The sequence below is a fragment of the Oncorhynchus mykiss genome, chromosome 8 (assembly GCF_057628025.1).
Source record: "Oncorhynchus mykiss isolate SJ-2025 chromosome 8, ASM5762802v1, whole genome shotgun sequence".
Taxonomy (NCBI): Eukaryota; Metazoa; Chordata; class Actinopteri; order Salmoniformes; family Salmonidae; genus Oncorhynchus; species Oncorhynchus mykiss.
Genome location: NC_143029.1, coordinates 61,145,556 through 61,164,737, shown reverse-complemented (window position 1 = coordinate 61,164,737; position 19,182 = coordinate 61,145,556). Strand labels below are relative to the sequence as shown.

General features: G+C 44.0%; 1 protein-coding gene across 8 annotated transcripts in view; it reads left to right on the top strand.

Annotated features, from left to right (window-relative positions):
* LOC110530242 (partitioning defective 3 homolog) overlaps positions 1 to 19,182 on the top strand; it is a 254,199-nt gene that overhangs the window by 181,225 nt on the left and 53,792 nt on the right. For all 8 annotated transcript variants that reach the window (XM_090182149.1, XM_021613147.3, XM_090182150.1 and 5 more), the window contains 2 exons: positions 2,758 to 2,865; positions 8,768 to 9,016. In XM_090182149.1, the coding sequence (XP_090038275.1) occupies positions 2,758 to 2,865; positions 8,768 to 9,016 (357 nt within the window). The remainder of the gene's footprint in view (positions 1 to 2,757; positions 2,866 to 8,767; positions 9,017 to 19,182) is intronic.

The window sequence follows — 19,182 nt, the reverse complement described above, 5'->3', positions numbered from 1 at the left end:
CCGTGCACATCACTGACAACCTGAAATGGTCACAACGGCGCCTTTTCAACCTCAGGAGGCTGAAGATATTTGGCTTGGCACCTAAGACCCTCACTAACTTTTACAGATGAGAGCATCCTGTCGGGCTGTATCAACCGCCTGGTACAGCAATTGCACCGTCCGAAACCGCAGGGCTCTCCAGAGGGTGGCACGGTCAGCCCAACGCATCACCGGGGGCACACTTCCTGTCCTCCAGGACATCTACAGCACCCGGTGTCACAGGAAGGCCAAGAAAATCATCAAGGACCTCAGCCACCAGAGCCACGGCCTGTTCACCCTGCTACCTTGTAGAAGGCGGAGACAGTACAGGTGCATCAAAGTTGGGACCAAGAGAATAGAAAACAGCTTCTATCTCCAGACAATGACTGTTAAAAAAATCCCCACTAGCTGACCTCCGCCCAGTATCCTACCCTGAACTGTTACTAGTCGGCTACCACCCGGTACTCTACCCTGCACCTTAGAGGCTGCTGCCCTATGTACATTGTCATTAAACACTGGTCACTTGAATAATGTTGACATGCTGTTTTGACCCACTTTATATGTATATACTGTATTCTAGTCATGGCTCATCCTATATAACTACTGCTGTAGTTTGAAATTATTTTGAATAGTATTTGAACCCAGGTCTGGTTGGAGTGTTTCGCTGCTCTCAAACCGAGACGCTAGTTAGACCAGACCCTCTCATCTCACTGGGCTCGCACGCGTGCATACATACACACAAACACACACACTGCAGCCCAATCAAAGCCCAGTCATTACCATCAGAGCCCCATCTAGACCACAGCAGCCTCCCTCACCTACTCTACTCTGATCACCACTTGGACTCAAAGCAACACCCAATCTGCTCACTTGGCAGCATCCTCCAGATGGCCACTACCCAGAAACACACACGTGACAGCATCAGTATGGTTGTTTTTTTCAGTGCTACAGTATGGTACAGTATGGTAAAGTGAAGAATCCCCAATCTGGCAAGAATCTGCCATTCTGCCCTTAACCCCCACAACAGCTGCTCCCCAGGCTCCAATGACGTGGCTGTTGATTAAGAAAGGCCTCCCCCCCACACCTCTCTGATTCAGAGGGGTTGGGTTAAATGCGGGAGACACATTTCAGTTGAATGCATTCAGTTTTACAACGGACTAGGTATCTCCTTTCCCTTCCCTTCAGTGCTGTAGCTTATGAAAGGTTTTAAGAAGCTGTGCTTAATCGGTAATGAATGCTAGAGTCAGTGAGACTTGTAATGACATTTTGACAGTGATGGCGCTGTCAAGCCAGACCGTATCACTTTACCTGGGGCTCCCGAGTGTCACAGCGGTCTAAGGCACTGCATCTCAGTGCTGCAGACACCCTGGTTCAAATCCAGGCTGTATCACAACCGGCCGTGATTGGGAGTCCCATAGTGCGATGCACAACTGGCCCAGCGTCGTCCGGGTTTGGCCGGTGTAGGCCGTCTTTGTAAATAAGAATTTGTTCTTAACTGACTTGCCTTGTTAAATAAAGGTTACACATACTTGTTGAGATGAGTTTGAATAAATAAACACCTCCTCAAATATTTGTCTTTCTCTTATGACACTTTCACTTAACACTTTTTTTTTGCGTTGTCAACAGAGCCCTTGAACTTGTTCGTTTCCCAGTCGCTTGCTTCTTTAACTAAAATAACCTCTTGTTAAATCCCCATCTTATAAGTGGTGTAGAAGTCGGAAGACGATAGGAGGGTTCTGTGCTTAACTGTACACAGAATATTGAATGCCCTTCTGTCATGATGAATGTTCTGATCTCTGCAAGTTTCACTAGTTCTTCCTGCCAGTGTTTCTGAAGGAGACTGGGGGGGAATCGCAAATGGCTCCCTATTAATAGCCCATAGGGGCTCTGGTCAAAGTAGTGCACTATATACTGTATATAATAGGGTGCCATTTGGGACGTGGCTGGTGATTTTTAAGGAGATTTAATGGAAGTCACCGGAGTGGAAAGAGAAACTGTCACCCGCTGTCTCTGTGATAGATAGGGCTGCACTTCATATTAACACTATCAACGGCTTTATGCTACATTTGAGGCCATTTGTTGATCAATTTATCAGGTAATGGACTTCCCCCTTCGGTCTTTCCCGCTCCCCCCCCCCCCCCCCCCCCTCTCTCTCTCTCTCTCACTCTCTCTCTCCTTTTGTTATCTCTCTCCCTTTCTCCTTTCGTTATCTCTCTGTCACTCACTCTCTCTTGCTCCTTTAGTTTGTTCTATATACCTCTCTATCTCTCTGTGTGTGCTGAGAAGTTCTTGGTTTTCCTTATAGCTGATTAAACTCCACTCTCTGCAGGCCAATTTCCCTCTGAATAAGCCTAGGTCCATCATATAAATAAGGTCTGCAAAGTAATTTAATCAACAGGGTGCCTTTTTATGTGGAGTCAATCAAGCTGAAATATAATTTCAAGTAGTTCCCATTTGGTTTAGTACTATTTCCCTTCCCATGAATATAATTACTTTGATGGGCTATGGTAATATGATCTTGTCTCCTGTCAACTTCAGACCTGATCACAGGCAAACTCAGTCAAGTACAATTTTTAAAGCAAAATATTTGATGGCATGTTTGTTAGAAAGGAGTTGGAGAGTTGATCGCCATTAGTAATTTATAAAACATTTTTGGGTCTGTCAAATTGCACCCTGTTCCCTATATAGTATGCTGCTTTTAACCAGGGGTGCACTCTGTCTGCTGCCCCAATGTTTCAGGTTTGGAAAACACCGCAAGGACGGAGAGAAACTAGAGCGCAAAGGGAGGCTGGAGGAGCTGCAGGCCTCAGAAGAAGAGACACTGAGGATGAAACTAGAACAGGAGAGGTGAGTGTCTGTATGTCTGTCTATAGAGAGACACTCACACAGTGTTGCTCTGGGACTGCACACACACACTAGTGTGTATGTGCTGAAAGGCATTGGTGCCAACCCCAGGCTACGAGCTACACACTGCCGAATGAAGGAGGTGGCAGGTGGGGGATGTGACAGTAATTTGGGCACCAGACTGTAAATGCCAAAGCTATTACTACACACACACACACACACACACACACACACACATATATATGTACATATACACACTACAATACTATGTTTAATTCATTCCTCTGCTTGTGTTTTCAGGGCATGATAACTCCGTAATGGCATTCAAGTCTTATTTTTACAATATTAGAATTTGTATCTCATCGTTCCTAGACAGTTCAGACTGTGGTTTTGAGGGCAATTATTCACATTATGAAAGTTACATACGCAAAAAAAATGTTGAGTAGTAACTGGTTTGACAATATGCAACTGAAAATTGTGATCTCACCTATTTTTGAAATGTTCCTGTATGATGGCTGTTTCCGCTCCAAGACTATTGCAGTTGGGACACAACCATGGACTCCTCAAAAGCAAAACTGTTGTTCTTGCAGTGTTTCGCTATTGTCTCCTTACCGTGAATCATGCTAATAGGATATTATATATTATATATTATAGATATTATAGAGACACTGCTATCACTGTAATGTACCATTGATGCAAAACAAAACTGAAGCTAAGGCTAGCTTGTCAGTCACACAGGTTGCGGTCCCCATGCTCAGACGTTGCTGGCCCATGCTCGGTCTTACAACGCTTGGATAGGTATTTTGGGTGTCAGCTTACCACATCAAATGCTATAGAAATCCGCTGCCCAACGGCACAGTCTCTCACGTGGAACACAACTATTGGTTGATGCGGGCAAAGTCTGAGCAGAGGAACACGACCAATGTCTTCTGTTTCCACCCAGAGCTGTAGGAATGTCAGAAGTCTGCGTTATTAGGACACCTCGCTGACAGAGCCTGCTCTGCTTGCCCTGGCAATGACCCTCGTCCTTTTCTGTGATCCCACAGGTCAACTAATAGCTACATCCACACACAGACTAGAGACAGGGGTTTGCGTCCCAAATGGCACCCCATTCCCTAAATAGTGGGCCCTGGTCAAAAGCAGTGCACTCTATAGGGAATGTGGTGCCATTTGGGACGCGGGACAAAGAATAGAGAGAGGGTGTGTTTGGTTGGCGCTTGATTTACACCACCCGACTGAAGCACTGAGTGTTTCCTTTGATTTACCCTCTATTGAAGTAGGAGTGAAAGGTTTGGGGGCAATCTGTGACAACATGAGAGCTTCTTTTCAAGCCCAGATATCTCGAGCCCTGACTGCGGGGTAGCAATCATAACATTCATCACGGCACACTTCGATTTCTACGTACCATGTCATTACCACGCTGTCATTACCGCGCTGGCCTTACTGTGATGCACAGCCAATCACTTGGACATGGAGACCAAATCAAAGGAACTGTCATTATGAAATCACGCCATCAACAATATGGCTCTCTCTGCTTCGGGCTCTCGGCTAATAAGTGTCGCAAATTCTGGATTCAGAAAGGAAGAAGGGGAATGGATGCACTTGTTATGTAGATCGTAAGTCAAAACTATACTTATGCTATTGATCTTGGCATGAAGGACTGAGAAGTGCGACTACCAAAAAGCACTATGATCAAACCACTTGTGTAAATAAATCGGACTTGACTTGATAGAGAATCATCATCATCTGCCAATCTGGCCAATATCGAAGGTATGTCTCCCTTACTGTGTTTAATTGGTCTCTGCATTAGGCACACCAATGGAACATTTCTGAGCACATTCATTACTGATCTCTAGATGGGATCTCTAGATACAGTCCATATGGGTATATCTCTTTATTAAAAAAAATGTGTTTAACGGCCTACTACCTTGTTCAGGGGCAGAACGACAGATTTTTACCTTGTCAGCTCGAGGATTCGATCCTGCAACCTTTCGGTTACTGGCCCAACGCTCTAACCACTAGGCTACATGCCTCTAACCACTAGGTTACATGCCTCTAACCACTAGGCTACATGCCTCTAACCACTAGGCTACATGCCTCTAACCACTAGGCTACATGCCTCTAACCACTAGGCTCCCTGCCTCTAACCACTAGGCTCCCTGCCTCTAACCACTAGGCTCCCTGCCTCTAACCACTAGGCTCCCTGCCTCTAACCACTAGGCTCCCTGCCTCTAACCACTAGGCTCCCTGCCTCTAACCACTAGGCTACATGCCTCTAACCACTAGGCTCCCTGCCTCTAACCACTAGGCTACATGCCTCTAACCACTAGGCTCCCTGCCACCCCATCAGTCATGCTGCTTCATTCTTTGTCCTGATGAAACCCTTGTATTCCCAGTGTGCTAACTACCTACACACCCTCCCTCTCTCTCTCTCTCTACAAACCATTACCTGGTGAACAGCTAAGGTAGTCGTTTTAACTGCATGGAGGGAGTACCTCATCGAGCACATAATTACAGTTTTGCCAATTATCAGCCTTTCAACTTGCAATTATCATCCCCTCGCTTCTCTCTGGGCCTCTTTACTGCCGGGAACGAGGGAAAGAGAAGGGAGGACGGACAGCATTTCCTCATCTAGCACTCAGCTGGGAAATCTACATATGCCCAAAGAAATGTGCATTAAGCCACATAATGAAATAATACGTCAAGGAAACAGGTTTCCCATTTAAGTGTGAAATGAAATAAAGTCATTATAGGTGAAAAATATTTATCCAAAAAAGGCAATAATATTTCCCTGATGAGATTGAAAAGACATCACAGATTCCAGGCCGTCGCTGAGTTGAGTAGACTGAACCATCTTTTGAATATTTTGAGGATTTTCTTAATGGAAACATATGCCTCTTATAAGATGCTAGCACTGCAGCCTGCCCTGAGTGCAGACACCAGCTAAAGCTTGTTTGTAGACTCAGCGAATATCTATATTACCAGAAGGAAACGGGTCCTTGAGAGACCTAGCTTTAAACCGTGGGAAAACAAGGTTTGTGTTGGGGGTGTTTAGTAGGCTACTGATGGTAAGCACGGTGCTGCTGATAAGATAAGAGCAGACATAGCAATCTGCTCCCTCGCTTTGTTTGGCTCAGCAGCCTTTCCATTGAGAGGAGGTGGAGGGGTCGACCAATGCTATTTCCTACGCAGGCTAGCTTCGACCGACCGACTGTGAATTGGATCCTTACAAAAGCAGCTGCCTTGACATGAAAGCCGGTACAATGTCAATACCTACGTCTTCTAAACAAATAACACTGCTACAGCAGAGCCTCCTTAAATGCCACCTCTGTTTACTTACTACCACAAAAATGCAGAATATTCTCAACACCCTTCAATGAGATATTCTATCTAGACCTGAGGGCCAGCCAGGAAGAAGGGCTAGATCAACCATTGGACCAAACAATGGTCTCAGCCCTGACAAGTTTCTGTGAGGAAACCCTCCAAGGTTTTAATGATTGGCCCTGATGAGAGATGGAAACATCTGTACTTGGCATAGAGTATAGGAGCTATAATGGATTTTATACTAGGGGGGGGGGGGGGGGGGGCATCAGAACCAGGGATGATGAGTGGCCTTTCCTCAGCTTCCACACATAACAATGTGCCATTGTGTCCACTGTGTAATGATAATGTCCCTTGGTGGCAACTGACAGCTACACAATAATGATAAAACATGCAGAAAGAAAGGAAACTCGGATGGAAGGTCCTGTGGGATAAGCGACACGTAATCCTGTGACGTAAAATCTGATCACTTTATATTCCAGACATTTGATTCACCAGACAGATGCTTGTCTGTGTCCCAAATGGTACTATATTCCCTATTTAGTGTGCTACATTTGACCAGGCCACGTGTACTATATAGGGAATAGGGTGCCGTTTGGACGGCACAAAACAATTAGGTTTTTCTGTCTATCTGTGAAATGCAGGCCCTGGTCCCTGACCCTCACCTGAGTAAATTCATCCACTCAGTCAATCAGAGGTAGATTTTCTCTGGCCTCTGGCCTTGACCAATCAATATGTGTTTTGCCGGAGGAATTGTAACTCTCAACTGGTCCTTGGGAAAGGAACTCTGCCATTATAGATCAGACATTGATTAGGTAGAAGTTTCTGCCTCTCCACCTTTTCCCAGGGTACCCTACTCCTAAACCTCCACAGATTGTCTAAGTACTTCATTGCAGTCGTGGAAGCTTTCCACTAGAAGAGGGTTTATTAAAATACATCTTAAGTGTTCTAGAGAGGGGAGCAGCAGCTGCCTGTGAACATAGGGTTTGCATCTCAAATGGCACTCTAGTCCCTGTATAGGGCTCTGGACTAGGGTGAAGAATATATAAAGTATTCATACCCCTTGACTTCTTCCGCATTTTGTAACGTTACAGGTTTATTCTGAAATTGATTACATTGTTTTTTTCCCCCTCATCAATCGACACACAACATCCCATAATGACAAAGCAAAAATAGGTTTATAGAATTTTTTTGCAATTTTAATACAAATAAAAAATGTAAATGATACATTTACATAAGTATTCAGACACTTTACTCAGTACTTTGTTGAAGCACCTTTAACAGCGATTACAGCATCAGGTCTTCTTGGGTATGACGCTATAATCTTGGCACACTTGTATTTGGGGATTTTCTCCCATTCTTCTCTGCAGATCCTCTCAAGCTCGTTGCTGCACAGCTATTTTCAGGTCTCTCCAGATTTGGTCGGTCGGGTTCAAGTCTGGGCTCTGGCTGGGCCACTCAAGGACATTGAGACTTGTCCCGAAGCCTCTCTTGCATTGTCTCTGCTGTGTGCTTAGGGTCATTGTCCTGTTGGAAGGTGATCCTTCGCCCCAGTCTGAGCAGGTTTTCATCAAGGATCTCTCTCTAGACTTTGCTTCGTTCATCTTTGCCTCGATCCTGACTAGTCTCCCAGTCCCTGCTTCTGAAAAACATCCCCACAGCATGATGCTGCCACCACCATGCTTCGCCGTAGGGATGGTGCCGGGTTTCCTCCAGACGTGACACTTGGCATTCAGGTCAATGAGTTCAATATCTTGGTTTCATCAGACCAGAGAATCTTGATTCTCATGGTCTGAGAGTCTTTAGGTGCCTTTTGGCAAACTCCAAGCGGGTTGTCATGTGCCTTTTTAACTGAGGAGTGGCTTCCGTCTGGCCAATCTACCACCAAGGCCTGATTGGTGGAGTGCTGCAGAGATGGTTGTCCTTCTAGAAGTTTCTCCCATCTCCACAGAGGAACTCTGGAACTCTGTCAGAGTGACCATTAGGTTCTTGATTACTTTCCTGACCAAGGCCCTTCTCCCCAAATTGCTCAGTTTGGCCGGGCGGACAGCTCTAGGAAGTGCTTCGACACAATTCTGTCTCGGTGCTCTACTGACAATTCCGTTGACCTCATTGCTTGGTTTTTGCTCTGACGTGTACTGTCAACTGTGGGACCTTTTATAGAAAGATGTGTGCCTTTCCAAATCATGTCCAATCAATTGAATTTACCACAGGTGGACTCCAATCAAGTTGTAGAAACATCTCAACGATGATCAGTGGAAACAGGATGCATCGGAGTTAAATTTTGAGTGTCATAGCAAAGGGTCTGAATGCTTATGTAAATAAGGTATTTCTGTTTATTATTTTGAATACATTTGCAAAATTTTCAAAAACGGTTTTTGCTTTGTCATTATGAGGTATTGTGTGTAGATTGCTTAGGATTTTTCATGTTTTTATTCATTTTAGAATAAGTCTGTAACGTAACAAAATGAGGGGGAAAAATCGAGGGGTCTGAATACTTTCCGCGGGCACTGTATGCTGCCATTGGGGACGCATCCACAGTTTTCTTTTTGAGGAATCAATGATGAAACATTCTTTCCTCCAGGATCCAGGCTAAGACCCGGGAGCTGCGGGAGCGCCAGGCACGGGAGAGGGACTACGCTGAGATCCTAGATGTCAACCTGAGCCGAGACGAGGAGCACCCCTACGCAGGCATCGGGCCCCTGGACACGTCCCTGGACAGCGGGCACAGCCGGCCCCAGAGCCCCCGAGACAACCACCATCAAGATTCCTCCCTGTACACACAAGTCGGCAAAACCCGCAATGCAAATGGACGCCCTCCCTCCGCCGACAGGTAGGGGCTCGAGGGTCTATCCCACGCTATGAGGAGCAGATCTGAGTTCAAATACTATTTCAAATCATTCAAATACTTTGGCCATTGGCTCTAGCCTGCCAGGAGTGCCAGATTGGGCAGAGGTTGCCATTGTGAGACTATTATATTGGTCCATTAACCCAGGCAAGCTCGGGTAAAGTATTTGAAATGATTTAAAATACTATTTGAACCCAGGTCTGATGAAATGAAGAGTGGTAGTAATATCAAGCACTATTAAGTAGCACTTCTGCATGGCAGTTTGGTTTTATACTTGTGTTATAGACAGACCATCATGTAAAGATGGAATCTGCAGTATGGGGCACGGCGCCACTGGCAGCCCAACCACTGTTGTTTTTGTTGCCGAGATGAGAAGTGTCTCACAAAATGTTTTTTTAAAAAGTCAGTACATATTGTGCTCTGCTATCACGCCTGCAGTGATTGCCAAGGGGGAAAACAGTGGTCATGGTTTGCAGGAACTTCTTTGGTGTTGTAATATTGCAAACGGACGTGGCTGTTTCACCATTATGGATTCCAGCTTCAAGCCTCTGAGGTGTTGAAGAACTCATTCCTGAGAGAATGGTATCTTGCCGTGCCTTGCCGTTCCTGAGTAATGCTAGGAGAAACACCGTTGCGCATACAGTACCTCCACATTTTTACGCTGCGTCACTCACTTTCATCTATAAGTATTCTATATCCTAGCACTGAGTAGCTACAGTATAGGAGGCTGATATACTCTGACTTGTGTCTTAGTCCAGCCATCAAATCTCACCCCAGGAAAACAAGTCCAGGCAGTTAAATGTCACCACTCTACTGACTGGGACTCACTGGTGATTACATTGTTCCTGGGGGGTAAGGAAGGCAGCATTTCTACATGTTATCTTATGCTCTCCTGATCTACTTCCCCCGTCTCTTACATGTCCATGTCATAGTATGCGTCCCAAATGCCACCCTATTTCCTACATAGATTGCTTTGGCATTTATAGGGAATAGGCACTACTTGGGCCCTAGTCAAAAGTAGTGCACTTAATAGGGATAAAGGTGTAATTTGAGATGCAAACATAGAGAAACATATCCTCAGGCTGACTGTTCACTTTCCTTTGGGATTGGCTGTCTGTCAATCATCTCACACCATTCCCAAGACTGACTTCAACTTTCAACTGTATTGTCCCTGAGGAGATTGGTTTCGCAGCAATGGTCATACATGAAATACATCAAATCGTATATTGACAAATCTTTATTCCTACTATGTTATTCATTCATAGTCAGTGTCCCTGTGATGCCATCGTGAACACAGGGGCCACTGCAGTGACAGTACTTTTTACATCACACTAAAGGCTGTGATGAGAAACCATAAGCCTGTGGGCCCTCTATCTACAGCAAATGCCACCCTATTCCCTATATAGTGCACTACTTTTGACCAGATCCCTATATGCCCCGGTGCCATTTGAGCCGAAGCCTCAGTATTCCACTGTAGAACTGTATGGCCTGGAGCACAGTACAGATGAAAAACCTGGGATGATTTCCCTAGCCAGAGTGAATACAGTTATCCTGGGTGTTATTTCACGTCCCTCTACTCAGATGTGTGTAGATGTATTAATACTGTATGTAGTATTGATGTATAATTAATTGTGCTGCCGCAGTGTAAAGGTTTGGATATAGTTCTAGAGAGGGGATGTGTGAAGAAGGAATGAATAGCATTCCCATGCACTGCGGCTGTTAAGAGACTAGCAATACCACGGAGCACTCGTTCAATAAACATAGTCTGGGACGTCGTGCGTGTTCATGACCCCGTTGCATCAGAACCACTGGCGCAATCTGTTTAATCTTTGCTTGTGTTTGGCTCTTCGGTGCTACTTTAGCATTATGTCGGGTCACAGGTGGTAATGGTATTGCATTTTTTCAAGTTAGAGCGGACATTGTTTTGTTGTGCTGTGCATCTCTTGGGGGGGAGATGAGGTTTGTGAAAGACTTGCCCCTCCCCCTGCTGAAGACATTAATCATAAGCAGATGTATCATCACAAACCTACAACTTTATTAGAAATGTGTCCACGTCCCAAATGCCACCCTATTCTCTATATAGTGCACTAGTTTTGACCAAGAGCCCTGATCAGAAGTAGTGCACTATCTAGTGAATAGGGTGCAATTTTGAACGCAGGATTTATTTGATTTCTGAAAATCATTATTCCCTTGGAAAGCGTTTGGAAATAATGCCACTGCGAAGTAGAGGCACGGTGTATTACACCATGGGAATTTTTAGAAGTAGAGTATTTGATTTGATTGCAAAATATTTTTTATTGCAAGTTGAAGATGTATAAGTTGGACTACTTTCCTGTTCCTTTATAGGGATTTATATGTCGTCAGTTCAACTTGATTACTGTACACTATGCTCCAAGGGGCACTGCACATGTCAAGCAGAACTGGTGCGATAGAATTCGTGTTTATATATCTGTTACTCAATACTGGGCAACATTTTCTTAAGATTTAAACAAGCGTTTGTGTCATAAACGTTCTGTTGAAAATTGGTACATGTAACAACAAACACATCTAAGATGTTAGGTTTTTTGCGTAGACCTCAAACTATAAGAAAATACACCTCGGGGGAGGTTGTTATACTAACTGGAGAAAACCAGGAAGTGTGTTTCCTTCAGGACTTCTACACAGAGCAGGGAGTTTATTAACAGCCCACCATAGGAGGGAGAGGTGGGAGCCCTGTAGCTTTTCCCAAGTCAAGTAGCAGGAATGTTTGTCATTAAGGTCCTGTATGGCAGTAAGGACTGATATAAGAGCTTTGCTGCTGTGGACATTATACACAGAACAGGAATCTGAAAGGGAGAAAGAAAGAGTTCTGCAGGGGAAAGGAGAGCATACATGCCCTGGTAGCTTGTGCACAGGCAGAATCGTCTTTGGTAAGCCTGAAGGCATCAGCATGCTTCAGTTCGGCTGGAGGCTAACTGAGCAAGTGTGCTCGTATACTCCCTTGAAAGACCTTCGCTTGAAAATGAAAAAAAGAAAAGTGTCAATAGTACCGTTTGTCTGTTTTGAGACACCGTAGCCAATATACACTTCCTCAAAATAGTCCGAAATAACTCAAGAAGTCTGTCACTCATTTTGACGTTTTTGCCAAGAGGATCTTAGTTGCAATTTTACATCTTAGATGTTTGGACCAATATTTGTCAATAAATAAATGTGCATGAAAACAAGTAGTCTCTCATTGAATGATACACTTTATTAAAGAATCCCTACTATTGACCAATCATCGACGAAGGGGCATAAACTTCGGCTTGCCTCCAGAAAAAAATGTAATGTGCCCAAACAGCCCAAAAATCCAAGTCCAAAACGAACAAAAATGTCACACAGTCGGCATAATACACTACATGGCCAACGTGCTCGTTGAACATCTCATTCTAAGATCATGGGCATTAATAAGGAGTTGATTTCCACTCAATGTTGGAACATTGCTGCAGGGACTTCCATTCAGCCACAAGAGCATTAGTGAGGTTGGACACTGATGTTTGGCTATCAGGCCTGGAACGCAGTTCGCGTTCCAATTCATCCCAAAGGGTGTTTGATGGGGTTGAGATCAGGGCTGTGTGCAGGCCAGTCAAGTTTTTCCACACCGATCTTGACAAACCATTCCTGTATGGACCTCACTTTGTGCATTGGGTCATTGTCATGCTGAAACAGGAAAGGGCCTTCCCCAAACTGTTGCCACAAAGTCGAAGCATAGAATCATCAAGAATGTCATTGTATGCTGTAGCGTTAATTAAGAGTTACCTCCACTCAGGGAGCCTAGCCCGCACCCTGAAAAAACAGCCCCAGAACGTTATTCCTCCTCCACCAAACTTTACAGTTGGCACTATGCATTTAGGCAGGTAGCGATCTCCTGCCATCCGCCAAACCCAAATTCTTCCGTTGGACTGCCAGGTGGTGAAGCGTGATTCATCAACAAACCATTATTGTGCGGACGTTGCTTCCAGAGGCCGTTTGGAACTCGGTAGTGTGTGCTTCAGCACTCAGCAGTCATGTTCCATCAGGTTGTGTGGTCTACCACTTCGCTCCTGAGCCAATGTTGCTTTTAGACGGTTCCACTTCACAATAACAGCACTTACAGTTTACCGGGGCAGCTCTAGCAGGGCAGACATTTGACGAACTGACTTGTTGGGAAGGTGGCATCCTATGATGGTGCCACGTTGAAAATCACTGAGTTCTTCAGTACGGGCCATTCTACTGCCAATGTGTGTCTGTGGATATTGCATGGCTGTTTGCTCGATTTTATAGACCTGTCAGCAACCGGTGTGGCTGAAATAACCAAATCCACCAATCCGAAGGGGTTTCCACACTCTACCGAACTGTTTCGGCTGGAAAGCATGCAAACGCCTTTATCCTTGCTTCATCCCAAATGACACCCTATTCCCTAAGTAGTGCACTACCTTTGACCATATCTCTATGCCCCAAGTATAACTTCTACTATGTAGTTCAGGGCTAATGTCATAAAAGAGATGAAGTAATTGATATGACCCACAGTATGTGACCGACTCATGTCCATGGCACTATAGTATTTACGGTATGTGTTATTATTATCATACCTTGTTCTACCAAGGGGGGAGATGTGCTGTCTGAACTTCCCTAGTCTGTCTCAAAATGAGAGAGGCAGAATATTATTTTTAATTCCTCTCAGAGCTATAAAATGTCCCAGCGCCCTTTTGGCCGCTTGACTGAGAAGGAAAACAAACCTGCAGCTGCATAAATATACAGCGGAATTCATTTTCTAATTGCCTTCGCTTTCAAAACTACGGCCCATCAGAAATTTCGATTTAACTGTGCAGCGTAAAATGAGTCTGCCAGAAGCTTCATGAAACCCAGGGGAGAAGTCAGCCATTTCCTCCACCCTGAGAGCCATGACTGACTTCTGTCAACTTAATCCTGCTGCGGAATGACAGCACCATTCCCTCCACCCAGCTCTAAAACTACTTGCCCGTCGTTAACCATTTGTTTACACTTTCTTCAGTCGTGTTACACTACCTTATTGGCTAGCTAGCTAACATGGCCTGTAAGTAAGCATCTGACTGTTAGTCTACACCTGTTGTTTTTCTCAGCGTTGTTGGGAATGGCCTGTAAGTAAGCATCTGACTGTTAGTCTACACCTGTTGTTTTTCTCAGCGTTGTTGGGAATGGCCTGTAAGTAAGCATCTGACTGTTAGTCTACACCTGTTGTTTTTCGAAGCATGTGACAAATAACATTTTATTTGATTTTGATTTGACTGGTATTTGTGTCAGCGTTTTAGCTTTGATAATAAACAAGTGTCTTCACAGTGTTACATATTTGTTTCTAGGGCACAAGATGTACTTCAAAAGTAGCTAGAATTCATATAGGCCCAATATACAGTACATTCGGAAAGTATTCAAACCCCTTGACTTTTTTCACAAATCGTTTTCTTTCTTCATCAATCTACACCCATAATGACAATGCAATAACATGTTTTTAGACATTTTAGACATAAGTATTCAGACCCTTTACTCAGTACTTTGCTGAAGCCTCTTTGGCAGCGATTACAGCCTTGAGTCTTCTTGGGTATGACGCTACAAGCTTGGCACACTTGTATTTGGTGAATTTCTCCCAATTTTTTCTGCAAATCCTGTCAAGCTCTGTCAGGTTGGATGGGGAGCATCGCTGCACAACTATTTTCAGGTCTCACCAGAAATGTTTGATCGGTTTCAAGTCCGGGCTCTGACTGGGCCACTCAAGGACATTGAGAGACTTGTCCCGAAGCCACTCCTGTGTTGTCTTGGCTGTGTGCTTAGGGTCGTTGTCCTGTTGGAAGGTGAACCTTCGCCCCAGTCTGAGGTCCTGAGCGCTCTGGAGCAGGTTTTCATCAAGGATCTCTCTAGATTTTGCTCCATTCATCTTTCCCTCCATCCTGACTGGTCTCCCAGTCTCTGCTTCTGAAAATCATCCCCACACCATGATGCTCCCACCACCATGCTTCACTGTAGAGATGGTGCCAGGTTTCTTCCAGATGTAACACTTGGCATTCAGGCCAAAGAGTGCAATCTTGGTTTCATCAGACAAGAGAATCTGGTTTCTCATGGTCTGAGTCCTTTAGGTTCCTTTTTTTTGCAAACTCCAAGCGGGCTGTTATGTGCCTTTACTGAGGAGTGGCTTCCATCTCATAGCAAAGGGTCTGAATACTTATGTAAATAAGGTATTTCTATTTTCATTTTTAATACATTTGCAAACATTTCCAAAAACCTGTTTTTGCTTTGTCCATATGGGGTATTATTGTGTGTCGATTGAGATGTATTATTTTTTAATTTAATCAATTTTAGAATAAGGCTGTAACATAACAAAATGTGGAACAAGTCCAGATGTTTGAATACTTTCTGAATGCACTGTAGGCGGTATCTCAATCCCATAATATAAATCGTCATATCTGGCGCTCCTAAATGTCATGTGGTGCTCCTAACTTTTAAATTGTGAGCACCAGTGCTACCAATGAAACGGTTTAATTTAGAGCCCTGGTTGCGACATCGTTGAAACAGCATTGAGCTTTTTGTGGAGTTTACAGGCTTTGGTACTGTTACACTATGAAAATGCAACTCGGCTGGGTTCATATGTGCAGCCTTGTAACAGTATTTATGGAGAGAGCAAGTGAAAGAAAATGATTTATGTTGAAATTGGGTTTATCGTGCTGTAATTGGTCTTTTTTAAGGGCATTTCTATGTTTATTGTGTTGGTGTTGTCGTAGCTGTAGCTTTAAGTTAAGGATACTCTCTCTCTCGCTCTCTCTCTCTGTGGGCTAGTCCATCATGGTCCTCTGCCAAATTTCATAACCTCTCCTGGATATTGTGGTTGGTCCGACTTGCCCTCTCCGTCTGTAACCTTTTCCCACAATTACTGTGTATATTTCACAAGGTCTTGAGTTAACGTTTGACATCTGGTAACATTTGTCATAATCCTGTGACTCCTAAGCCCCCAGATAGACTGCTAATAAAATGTCACAGAGGACTTCATGCTCTGTTCTAGCCTACTTGGCAACAGTGGTGTCGGCCATCACTATAGTCCCTGTCGGTATTCGCGTATTAATAAGGGATTCTACGCCCACAAATTGGGGAAAACCAACATTCTTTCCCATTGATCCCCATTTTGTACAAAAATAACAAAACATAACAAAAAAGCTGATGTGTTGTACAAAAAATCTCGACCTTCGGTTCGCAATGCTCCCACGTATGGAAATAGAGCCTGCGAGATAAGCCCTGTGGCTCGGTGCACGTAGCTAGCTAGCTACAGTGCCTTGCGAAAGTATTCGGCCCCCTTGAACTTTGCGACCTTTTGCCACATTTCAGGCTTCAAACATAAAGATATAAAACTGTATTTTTTTGTGAAGAATCAACAACAAGTGGGACACAATCATGAAGTGGAACGACATTTATTGGATATTTCAAACTTTTTTAACAAATCAAAAACTGAAAAATTGGGCGTGCAAAATTATTCAGCCCCCTTAAGTTAATACTTTGTAGCGCCACCTTTTGCTGCGATTACAGCTGTAAGTCGCTTGGGGTATGTCTCTATCAGTTTTGCACATCGAGAGACTGACATTTTTTCCCATTCCTCCTTGCAAAACAGCTCGAGCTCAGTGAGGTTGGATGGAGAGCATTTGTGAACAGCAGTTTTCAGTTCTTTCCACAGATTCTCGATTGGATTCAGGTCTGGACTTTGACTTGGCCATTCTAACACCTGGATATGTTTATTTTTGAACCATTCCATTGTAGATTTTGCTTTATGTTTTGGATCATCTTGTTGGAAGACAAATCTCCGTCCCAGTCTCAGGTCTTTTGCAGACTCCATCAGGTTTTCTTCCAGAATGGTCCTGTATTTGGCTCTATCCATCTTCCCATCAATTTTAACCAACTTCCCTGTTCCTGCTGAAGAAAAGCAGGCCCAAACCATGATGCTGCCACCACCATGTTTGACAGTGGGGATGGTGTGTTCAGCTGTGTTGCTTTTACGCCAAACATAACGTTTTGCATTGTTGCCAAAAAGTTCAATTTTGGTTTCATCTGACCAGAGCACCTTCTTCCACATGTTTGGTGTGTCTCCCAGGTGGCTTGTGGCAAACTTTAAACGACACTTTTTATGGATATCTTTAAGAAATGGCTTTCTTCTTGCCACTCTTCCATAAAGGCCAGATTTGTGCAATATACGACTGATTGTTGTCCTATGGACAGAGTCTCCCACCTCAGCTGTAGATCTCTGCAGTTCATCCAGAGTGATCATGGGCCTCTTGGCTGCATCTCTGATCAGTCTTCTCCTTGTATGAGCTGAAAGTTTAGAGGGACGGCCAGGTCTTGGTAGATTTGCAGTGGTCTGATACTCCTTCCATTTCAATATTATCGCTTGCACAGTGCTCCTTGGGATGTTTAAAGCTTGGGAAATCTTTTTGTATCCAAATCCGGCTTTAAACTTCTTCACAACAGTATCTCGGACCTGCCTGGTGTGTTCCTTGTTCTTCATGATGCTCTCTGCGCTTTTAACGGACCTCTGAGACTATCACAGTGCAGGTGCATTTATACGGAGACTTGATTACACACAGGTGGATTGTATTTATCATCATTAGTCATTTAGGTCAACATTGGATCATTCAGAGATCCTCACTGAACTTCTGGAGAGAGTTTGCTGCACTGAAAGTAAAGGGGCTGAATAATTTTGCACGCCCAATTTTTCAGTTTTTGATTTGTTAAAAAAGTTTGAAATATCCAATAAATGTCTTTCCACTTCATGATTGTGTCCCACTTGTTGTTGATTCTTCACAAAAAAATACAGTTTTATATCTTTATGTTTGAAGCCTGAAATGTGGCAAAAGGTCGCAAAGTTCAAGGGGGCCGAATACTTTCGCAAGGCACTGTATGTGTGTGGAATACCATTTCATCACGTGTATGACATTTTACTTGTGTTGTACAGTCCGTTTGTAATTCCACTCTCTACTTGTAACAGTATAGTCGGTTTGTTTGTGTTGTAGGTCTTGGGGAACACAAGTGGCTGCTAGCATCGTCATGAAAAGGGGCATGAGGGAAGCCCTAAAATATTACGTTTGAGAATGCTAGGGAGCAGGCAATGTTTAAAAGGAAGCTTTATACATGTTGTGCGTTAATTAAATTTAGTTTTGTAATTGACTAAAGAAAGCATACATCAAGAAAACGTTTGAAAAGGTCAAGTTTTTGCTGTGAGCCAATGGGGTAACCTTGGTAACCACCGGTTGTTTCCCCCAGGCTGGCAGGGTTGCGACATTCTACCTGATACTGACTAGGTCTATCTATATTCTAGAGACTACTTTAGTGAGAACCACAGAGCATTGGGAGAATTCACTTGAAAGGGCCATTCTGGGATTCAAACAACGAAGTGGTCATCCTGACACGTTTTTAGTAAACAGCTGAGTGATGGGGCTGGAGAAATTGAGCAACTCTTCAAATCTTAGACCATCCACGAGATCAAAAAATACCCCCAATCCAAAAATGGATGTACCAATCCCCGATTTACCCTTTAGCATGTTTAAGATTAGTAAGCGTGTTCTTTTCTTGGTGTATATATCGTGAATGCACACATGCAGTGTTCCATCACATGATGGAGGGTAAAACAAGTTAATTAACTCCTGTATCTGTATTGTTTCATCCCCCCTCTAGGAGAATAGAGACCTGGGTTGAATGCTCCCTCTGTGGGATTTCATGTGATTTGATTCCCCAGCTCTGAGGCTGTTATTATTAAATCTGCTCCATTATATTCATTTAGGCCTGTAAGAAAAAGCCCTCCGCTCCAAAGGAACATATCGGTCACATCGTATCACAAACGCACAAGAAGATATGAAACAGCTAGCCAAGCAGCGTCTCTGAGTCTACTTCCCAAATGCCACTCTATTCCATATAGGGCTCTGGTTAAAAGTAGTGCACAATATAGGAAATAAGGTGCCATTTAGGACACACGATGAGGTTCTGGAGCTACAGTGAGTGACATCACACCACAGGGGGTCGCGTCAACCTTGTTCGGTCTACTGGTTTGCAGATGAATAGAAAAGGCAATTGAATGTGGGCCCACTCAGGATTGTGTGTATGTGTGTGTATGCATGTACCAGAGGGCAATTAATTCCCACATTCAG